The 10,486-nt window shown below is 44.2% G+C and overlaps 1 protein-coding gene across 4 annotated transcripts in view; it reads left to right on the top strand.

Moving 5' to 3' along the window:
• The first annotated feature begins 7,594 nt into the window (after positions 1 to 7,594).
• Positions 7,595 to 10,486, top strand: part of ETV6 (ETS variant transcription factor 6) — a 254,257-nt gene continuing 251,365 nt past the window's right edge. For 2 of the 4 annotated variants that reach the window (XM_058743655.1, XM_058743654.1), the window contains exon 1: positions 7,826 to 8,339. In XM_058743655.1, the coding sequence (XP_058599638.1) occupies positions 8,307 to 8,339 (33 nt within the window). In that variant the 5' untranslated portion in view covers positions 7,826 to 8,306. Of the gene's footprint in view, positions 8,340 to 10,486 lie in introns of all 4 variants that reach the window. The other 2 variants (XM_058743657.1, XM_058743658.1) reach the window with 2 other exon arrangements.

Here is a 10,486-nt window from a genome sequence, read left to right as displayed (position 1 = left end):
GCCTAACACTAATTCACAGCGCCCATGTCACTCACCTTATTTCATCTCGTCATGTAGGCATTTTGTCATCTCATCATCACAAGTGGAAGGATGGGTACAGTACAATAAGATATTTTGAGAGAGAGAAAGACCATATTCACATAACTTTTATTATGGTGTATTATTGTAATTGCTCTATTTTATTATTGTTGTTGTTACTCTCTTACTGCACCTAATTTATAAATTAAACTTTATCAGAAGTAGATATGTATGAATAGGAAAAAAAAACATAGTACATGTGGGGTTCAATACTACCTGTGGTTTTGGGGTCTTGGAATTATATTCCCTGCAGATAAGGGGAAACTAACGAAGAGATTTGGGCAGACATGCTCAGTAGATTATGGATGAACCATAGATGTTTGGTGGTGGAAGAAAAGAAGTGGCAATAACCCAAGCTGAAGAGTTGCTGCTTCTGGGAAAATGAGGAGAATCTGTGAATGAAACAGAGATTTGGGAACAGGGAATATACATGACATAAAAGGGAGCAGCAGGTCAAAAATTATTTTGAGGTTAAGTTGGAGGTTGGTAATATTGTGGCGTTAGTAACGAAGATGGGGAAACCATAGAAGGAAGGCATATGGAAGAGACTAGTTTGAAGGTTAGATGGGAAAAGATGTGACAGTACTGAACAATTCTAAAAATATAACTGTCAGAGAAGGCTTAGGGAAAACTATTGCAGTGGCTGTTTTTCTAACTTAAAAAAAATGTTTATTTTGAAGGGGGGGTGGAGAGAGGGAGAGAGCAGGGGTAGGGAAGAGAGAAAGGAGAGAATTCAAGAATTCCAAGAACTCTGTGCTGATAGTGCAGAGACCGACGTGGGGCTCAAAGTCGCGAACCATGAGATTGTGACCTGAGTTAAAGTCAAACACTCAACCAAATGAACCACCCAGGTGCCCCTGCGGTGACTTTGTAATGTGAACACTTGGGTTTACCTACATTCCCAGAATTCACTTCTCTCTCTGTTTTCAGTTAGGGTGGTCCATGGGAGCGTCTTGTGTGATTTGGGTAGAAATTAAGCCGCATTTTGTAGATCCCACACGTTGTCATTCATCTGTTGCCTCACTTCATTGGTGTGTGGCAGCAGCTGAGCCTATGACTGATCAACCTTTGCCAAGATCCTCCTTTATCTTCGGAAACTCCTGGGCCAGGGTGTGTGTGTGTGTGTGTGTGTGTGTGTGTGTGTGTGTGTAGTTGCATGCAAAAGGACCCTAGCTTGGGTGTAGGATACCCAAGCCTATGTCAAGGTCAGGGGCAATGAATGTCATGTGTTTTGGTCCATCCTCATGGGCTCATGTTTTTGTATTCTAGCTTGCTCTTAATTTCACCCACTTTATATCCTTTTGCTCTACCTGACTGCCGGTCATATATCTATTTCTGTTATTATATCAGTCACCATGCAATCAGAGAAGGAGGATCACTATATAGATACACACACACACACACACACACACACACACACACACACACACACTGCCCCCTCCTCCATGATTCTGCTTTTCTGATTGTACCCCAGCTGATGTAATAAAGGAAATATGTAGTTTAGGGCAGTCATTCTTAAGATTTCAAAATCTATGTCTTGTTTGGATACGCATAAACATTTCTCTTCTTCTTTCCCACCCCACCAGTTATAACAGACTCCTCTTAGGTTAAGCAATTCTGGTTTCACAGAGATACATGGATGGTGTTTCTTACTATAGTTATATTGTTTAAAGTGCTATTTTCATTAAAAAAAAGATGACACTATAATGGCTTTGGTTTTTAAATTAAACAATCCACTTCCACACATTCTTTTTTTTCTAATTTTGTTAATGTTTATTTATTTTTGAGAGAGAAAGAGACAGAGTGAGAATGGGGGAGGGGCAGAGAGAGAGGGAGACACAGAATCCAAAGCAGGCTCCAGGCTCTGAGCTGTCAGCACAGAGCCAGATGCGGGTCTTGAACCCAAGAATCGTTCAAGAGATCATGACCCACCCAGGCACCCCATCCATTACCACACATTCTTTTTTTTTATTTTAACACTTATGTATCTTTGAGAGAGAGAGACAGAGAGACAGAGACAGAGCATGAGAGAGGTAGGCGCAGAGAGAGAGGGACACACAGAATCTGAAGCAGGCTCCAGGCTCTGAGCTGTCAGCACAGAGCCCAATGCGGGGCTCCAACTCCTGGACCATGAGATCATGACCTGAGCCAAAGTCAGACACCCAGCCGACTGAACCACCCAGGCGCCCCTTTTTCCACACATTCTTAATCGTTCATTCTTACCTAGTCCTTGCCCATCTTCATCGCTCTTTTGGAGGATAAAGATTAGACATTCAGGTTCCTCTTCATGTTTGTATGTAGTGAGTCACAAGAGCCACAATTCACTCCCTAACAACCAATACAAGCCAAATAATCTACATAATTATAGTTTTAAAAAAAGTCAGAGAGGGGCGCCTGGGTGGTTCAGTCAGTTAAGCACCCAACCTCAGCTTTGTTAGAAGCACCCATCAAACTTTGTTAGAAGGTAGGCTGATTTCTCCTTACCATCATCTGTGGTGGATTTCTCTTCCCTTTGCTCCAGAAAGGAGTGAGAACCACTATGGATCTTTCCTCTCATCCTTGTCATTTTCTGAAATTTAGTTCATTTAAATTCCTCTGGGGTCTCATCTCTCTTGACTTTTTTATTTTTTTTTATGTTTATTTGTTTTGGGGAGAGAGAGACACACACACACAGTGCAAGCTGGGGAGGGGCAGAGAGAGAGGGAGACACAGAATCCGAAGCAAGCTCCAGGCTCTGAGCTGTCAGCACAGAGCCCGACGCAGGGCTTGAACCCACGAACTGCAAGATCATGACCTGAGCTGACACTCAACCAACTGAGCCACCCAGGTGCCCCTAGGAAAGTCTTGTAGAGGAGCAGAAGAGCTGAGAGGAGACCCCTGGCACTCCAGGCCTTTGGCTAAGAAAGTTTGGGGGTAGGAGCAGAAGAGAACTGAGATCCTCTCCCAAGGCTTCAAGCTAAGGAAGATATCCAGCAGAGCAGCAAAGCGGAGAATAACAGCTGTAAATCAACATTTGCTTGTAGGAAAAGTCCTAGTCCTGCCTTCAAAATATTCGAAGCCAGTGGTGAATTGAATCAAACTAAAAAATTATAACAAACCCCAAAGTCAGTTTAATTACACATCATACAGACTCAGTTCCAATTCTGGTGGTATTATAGGAGAAGGTATTAACCCTTTTTGGAGGAAAACATCATTTAATTCTTTGTCTACTGTGTTTTCACATAAAATGTCCGGCCCACAGGAAACAATATCAAGACACGGACACAAATAAGAAAACATAACCCATGGCCAAGAAAGGAAAACATCAACAGAAGTGAACCAGGAAAGAACCCAGATTTTAGAATTGTCACAGTATGACAAAAATGCTGAAGGATGTAAAGGAAAACATAGAAGCCATGCATGAAGATATGGGCAACTTCAAAAAAGTGACGGAGAATATAAAAAAAAGGGAAATGCTAAACGTGAAAAAACAGTGGGAATTAATCAGATGGGCTGGCCTGACAGTACAATGGAAACAATAAGAGGAAAGAAATGTATAAAAAGATAAATAGAAGGTATCCAAATTGTAACAGATCAGAGTTACTTTAGAACTAAAAAAGGTCATGTGGTCTAATATTTGTATCAGTAGAGTAATAAAAGGAGAGGAGAGAGAACATGAGCAGAAACAATATTCAGACAGGTAATAGATGAGACTTTTCCAAGACGGATGAAAGATATCAACTTATAGTCCAAGAATTTCTGCCAACATCAAGAAGAATAAATACAAAAAAACAAAAACAAAAACAACTACACTTAGGCACATCACAGTCAAATTTTTGAAAACCAAATTTAGACCTTAAAAGCAGCTAGAGAAAAAAAAAAAGATACTATACACGGGGAGTTAGAATCTGAACTACAAATGACTTCTAATCAAAAATAATGGAGACAGAAGTGGAATGACATCTTTTTTTTTTTTAATTTTTTTTTTCAACGTTTTTAATTTATTTTTGGGACACAGAGAGACAGAGCATGAACGGGGGAGGGGTAGAGAGAGAGGGAGACACAGAATCGGAAACAGGCTCCAGGCTCCGAGCCATCAGCCCAGAGCCTGACGCGGGGCTTGAACTCACGGACCGCGAGATCGTGACCTGGCTGAAGTCGGACGCTTAACCGACTGCGCCACCCAGGCACCCCTGGAATGACATCTTTAAAGTGCCAAAAGGAAAAAAGAATCTGTCAACCTAAAATTTATATACTGCAAATTATCCTTCAAAAATGAATGTGAAATAAAGACATCCCCACACAGACAAAAGCTGAGAGACTTTACCTCCAACAAACTGCACTACAAGAAATGCCAAAAGTTCTTGAGGCCAAAGAAAAATGATACCATATCTGCAAGAAGAAATTAAGAAGTATCAGAAAGGGCAAATATCTGGGCAAATTAAAAAGAAACATATATTTTAGTACCTTCATTATATACATGTATTTGCAATTTTTAAAATATCAAAATATTACCCCACAACGTATGTGGGTTTTATAACACATAGAAGTAAAATATATGCCAGTGTCATAAGGGATGGGAGAGGGAATTATGGAATAATTATGGAATAATTATGGAATTATGCTGTTGTAAGTTTCTTACATATTCTGATAATAGAATACTATTATTTGAACATAAACTCTTATAATTAAAGGTGCAGACTGTAATTCTTAGAGGACAGCTATATTTAACATAAAGGAGAAAAGCTACAAAGACAACCTAGGAATTTTAGTGGAATATGAAAAAAAAAATGCCCAATTTGCCAAAAATTCAGGAAACAAGGAATAGAGAAACAACTGATAAGCGGGAATAAATAAGTGAAACCTTCCCTCAACCATGATTATTGAAAGCTGAATGTCTTTGGAAATTAGCTTTTGCTACACACTTGATGTTTTTCATGAATCAAACCTAAAACTACAAGGCAAAACAGAGCAACGTGTGAAGTTTGTACTGCAGTCAAATCATTTTGACATGACTAACATTGTTGCAATCACAAATAATATCAAGCTGCTTTATCAACTTCCCATGCTATCCAAAGTGAAAACGAGAGCAGTATTTCTATTCCAACACACATTTACAGCAGCTACGTTTTTCTGACCCCAAACTACAATTCCAATAGTGGTTTTTGGATTTTGATGCAACTGAAAACTAAATTTCCGTGTTTAAAACCCACTTAACTGTGCAACTGAGGCACTTCCACCTAATTTTCCATTGAATGTGATTAATCTGTAATGTAATGGCATGCTAAAGGGGAAATATCAAGAGAACTTAATAGAATTCTAATAGAATTATATGAATGCGTTCTAAGCAATGAATATGCTTGACTAAAATCATACATTCATGGATTATTTGTCAGGACCTATCTGGGTGAGAAAATGTTTTCAAAAATGAAATGTGTAAAATTTCATTACAGATCAGCATTAACAGATAGATAAACAATTAGTTTTGATGATAGAGAACACTAATTCTGAACTGGTGTTCAACTAAGTAAAATGTTAATCCCCCCTCCCGAAAAAAATTCAATTCCTCTCATTATTAGACTTGATTACAATTATTATTATTACACCTTACATTTTGTCAATAAAAAACGTGGATATTTATTTTCTCTCTAGTTATAGAAGTATCTACATAATGTCCTCGATTCTACTTCTTTGCACACAAACCCTCAAATATTTTGTGTCTGGCCCTTTACAGAAAGAGATTGCCAACCTCTGGTCTAAACGTACAGTTTTCCATAACTATTGTTTTGCTTTGGAATCACACACTTTCTAATTCAAATTACTTCTATGAGTCACTCGGAGAAGGTAAGGAGGAAAGGAAGTTGAGAGTTAATTCAGTCGTGAGGTTAAATAATTGTAGCTAACATTGAGCACATATAATATGTAGCAAGTCTCAGGTAATTATGTACCTTGTATATATTTGCTTGAACTCTTATGAGATAGGTACTATTTCCCACCTTTAACAGAAGCTGAGTTGCCAAAGATCTTATTGGTAAGTAAGTGATACAGAGGTTTATAGGATTTAATCCAGCAATAGGAGTCAATGTCTGCAACATAAGTAGAGGGATCAAAGGCAGAGAGATAAATGGGGGGGGGGGCGCTAAGGAGCTAAGGAGGGTGTCGGATGGGGTGGACTGCAGGTGGAGGAGTTGGTGTGGACATGAGCCTTCTTGGGGACGATAGAACTACCAGGTGACAAAAACTGCTGAGATCTCTGGAGGCACACAAAAACCCATTTTTCCCACCATTCCAGCAATAGGACTCTTCCATCCCAACCCCCTTAATCACTTCTGGTTCAGAACGTTCTTTTGATGTGTGAGGAGGTCCGAACACATTTTATTATGTGGAGAGTTGAAGACAAGTGAGTAGGAAAAATCTGTAGGGTGGGGAACTGGGAAATCTGTCCTGTTTTACACACACACACACACACACACACAATACACACACAATTAGGTACATACTTATACATACGTGTTTATACGTTTGTAATATAATACACATCTACACATTAAACTCCTATGTATGTATCAGCAGGGGTTTGGAATTTAACACATAATTATGTTCTCAGCGTTTTGCAGTGGACACTTCAGAGCATGTTAAGAGACTACGAATGACAATAAAAATAAGAGAGCGATCAGACCACATGTGCTCAAGGCTAGAACCCTCAGCCCCGCCGGATTTTGCTTGCCCACGATTGTTTTTCCAGCCAAAGATTCCTTCCCTGGCGGGATCTCAGGGTCATCCAACCGGCCAATGACGGTTTCAGAGAAGCGGTCCCGGGGAGGGGTATTATGTTCGGGAACACGTCCTGTCAACTTTGCAGTCGAGTCACCTATTTCGGTTGGTAGCGGCCGCTATTTCTTTAAATGGACAGCGGATTTCGAAACGGCAGGAAGGGGGGGGCGCTCAGGAAAAGGAACTCAACCGCCTTTGATAACTGCCCAGCAGCCTTCCCTTCCCCAGAACGCGTGCCCGGTTGGGGAAGCGCCTGCGGCGGCCGCACCCCGCCCCCGACCCCCCCCCCCCCCACGGGTGCGCGCGGCGCCTGCTCTTTTCGGGGAGCCCACCTTCGCGGGGAATCCCCCCCGCCCGGCAGTCCCCCCGCGTCTGCGGCGCGGCCGCCCGGCTTTGTCTCCGGCGGCGTCGCGCTCCGGCGCTTGCTCTCCCACATTTCCCCGTGTGCAGGCTGTAACCCGATCTCCCATTTCCTGGTGGATTCTCTTAAAGAGGCAGCGGTCGAGAAGCAGAACAAAGGCTATTGTTTTATTTCCTCCTTTGGATTCCGCGTCCTTACCGGAATGTCCCTTCATACATGATTATTGTCACTGCGTCTCTGCTGGGGCGCGGGGAAGCGGGGCGGCGGGGGGGGACCTTGTGCATTTCAGGGTAGCTCAGAGACCGAGGCGGGGAAGGTGGGAGGCGTTTCACAAAACCTGTCTTGTGGTTTCTGGGGCCCCAGCGTAACGTTTTTTTTCCAACGTGTCTCCCCGGACCTGGCGATTGCCCGGCCGCGCCCGGGCAGCCGGGCTCCCGGCCCGCAGAGGGGATCACGGCTGCGCGGACGCGCGTGGGCCGCGCTGCGGGGGGCTGCGCCGCGCGCTCCGCTGGCGGCCCTGGCCTCGCGCGGCCCCGCTCCCCCGGCTTCCCTCCGCCGCCGCCCCTCCCCCCGCCCGGCTTTTATTTCCCCGATGCCGGGCTGTAACCCGAGCTTTTATTTCCTGGTGGCTCCTTTAAGAGGCAGAGCTCAGTGCTGGGAATTCACGTCAGTTTCTGCACTGAAACTCTCAAGATCAATGAGCAAAGAGCTTTCTCAGTTCTGCCTTTCAGTTTCTCTCTTCCAGGAAGGAAAACATTCGAGAGAGCGAGGGAGAGCGGCGGGAGGGCGGGGGGCGGGGGCGCCGGCCGCGGGTGGGAGGAGAGAGCGGGAGGCCGGCCGGGCTGCGCCCCGGGTCGCCGCGCCGCGCCGCGACCTGCAGACCCCGCCGCCGCGCTCGGGCCCGGCTCCCACGCCCCCGCCGCCCCGCGCACCCAACTCCGCCGGCTGCCCCGCCCCGCGCGCTCGCAGACCCCCGGGGCGGCTGCCGGGAGAGATGCTGCAAGAAACTTCTTAAATGACCGCGTCCGGCTGGCCGTGGAGCGCTTCTGGGTTGGGGAGAGGAAAGGAAAGTGGAAAAAAACTGAGAACTTCCTGATCTCTCTCGCTGTGAGACATGTCTGAGACTCCTGCTCAGTGTAGCATTAAGGTAAAGATCTTCTCCCCCTCCCTCTGCGTGCTCGGAAACCTTGAGCTGCACCGGCCGGGGCAGTAGTGCTGGGCTCTTCCGAGGGGGCTGTTGCAGTTGCCTCGGTTGCAGTGAATTATTTGGGGCGCCGGGGAAGGAGATGCAGCTCGCGGTGGCGGCTGTACCCTTTCGTGTAACCTTGCTGCTCCCCCCGCCGAGCCCCATCTCGGCTCCTCGCCCCCCCCCCAGCCCACCCCCTTTCTTTTTGACAATTAAATGCCCGTCACAATTGGGCAGGAGGAACCCGAGTGGTCTCTAGACCTGTAAGACACCCCCGTAATTAGTGCGCTTTTGTAAAAAAAACAAAAACAAAAACAAAACAACAACAAACCTGCTCCTACTCCTACTGCCAACATGTGACTGAAATGTAACTTTTGTTCCGGAGGGGTGGTCTCCTTAGGAAAAAAAAAAAAAAGTGACTGCATCTCCAACGGGAGCTGAAGAACTTTTTTTTTCCCCCTTAAAGGACTCCCGGGGTCAGATCAGACTGGATTTTTCCCCCCTCCTCTGATTGTAATTTCAAGCACTGTCGGAAAGACAGCCCTGGTGTCAGCTTTTCCTGGGCATTTGCACAATGAATTTCGTTCTTTCTTTTTTAAACCAAGGTAATTAAAGTTGCCGAGTGGTTATTGTACTCCGATGCATAGGAGAGTTAAGTAATCCCAAAGTAGAAAACTCCTGTGATGCATTATCTGAGTGACCAGGCAAAGTGACCTTCCCTGTTTGACAGTGCGGGGAGGGTATCTGAGAGTAGAAATCTCCCGGCTTTCTGGTGGTGTTTTGCAGCATTGTAAATGCAGGATGGTGGATGTTTGCAAACACGGTGTTTGGTTCCAGTATATGTATATGTGTATGTATCGATATCTATAGAGCCGGTGGTGCTGTGGTTTGTTGCTTCTAAAAAGTTGTAAAGTTTGCCACCGTGAGGAGGCAAGATGATTTGTCCATTTCCCCCCATTATTTTTCCCATCGCCGCATTTATTGAACACTTTATTTATTTCACGATTTCATCCGTCCCCCAGGTGGAAGAGCCTTCTGCTTCTGCCCGAGGCTGAAGCCACCGAAGTTTGTTTGTTTTTGGCTTGGGCCATTTAATATGTGCTCATTGAGTGGACACTGCAGAAACAATGAACAAATAACCTGTTTTCCTCATCTGTGGGGAATTAGAGAAACCTTTCCTGTTTTAACATGGCTTTTCCATTAGGGTCTGTTTAAAGGAAACAGTATTTTATTATATTTGCTTGCTAGGTTTTCATAATCATACTCAGATTTTAGTGTTTCTTATCAGGTGAGATTTTCATGGATTTTAAGATAGGGCTAATGTGAACTTAAAAAGTGGGTTGGGTTTCTTTGTTTTTGCCTCACAGGAATGCCCAGTGGAACTTTTGTGTTTGTATATACCTGGGGTTATCCGTATGTCTGTGGTGAAGGGGGTGTCCCGGTAAATAATTTAAGCTACTTGTATACTTCAAAACTAGTTTTTTTTGCTGTATAAATTAGATTCTACAATGCACACGGTATAGATCATCTGTTTGGACGCTTCACAACACAAACAGAGGGAACTGCATAATAGGGATTAAATCAGTAAATTGTATTTAATTCGATGGCAGTAACTCTGGCATCAGGAAAACCGGACCAGCTACGGGGTCCTCATTTTCGGGTGACCGCAACAAAAAGCTATCCTTTCTGTGACTTTTCTTGATACTTCTTTTAAAGGGACTGCATATCCCCACCGTTCTCATGGGCTGATTTATGTTCGTGCATAAATCAGAAAACTCCTACTGAGTGGCTGGTTCCGCTGTACTCCAGTGGGAAGAGTACAACAGCCCCTTTCCTTGCTCAGACATGCAGAACCAGTCCCAAACCCAGACAAAATACCGTCTTAAATGTGACATAAAAATTTCTTCCCTTATTGCTTACCCTCAGTTTGTTTGTTTGCTTTTTTTTTAGGTGCCTCTTTTCGTGACTTTGTATTTCCGTGTAATTGAGCTAGATTGAATGTTCTCCACTAGTAATGAAGTATCACTTTTATTTGGATGGTTCTTCACGGAGCCAGTGTATGACTGTTCTGTTTGCTGAGACTGTGCATATGTTTAGGTGCACATAGG

Source organism: Neofelis nebulosa, chromosome 8 (assembly GCF_028018385.1).
Source record: "Neofelis nebulosa isolate mNeoNeb1 chromosome 8, mNeoNeb1.pri, whole genome shotgun sequence".
Taxonomy (NCBI): Eukaryota; Metazoa; Chordata; class Mammalia; order Carnivora; family Felidae; genus Neofelis; species Neofelis nebulosa.
Note: the sequence above shows the minus strand (reverse complement) of the source record. Positions and strands in the feature narration are given on the sequence as shown.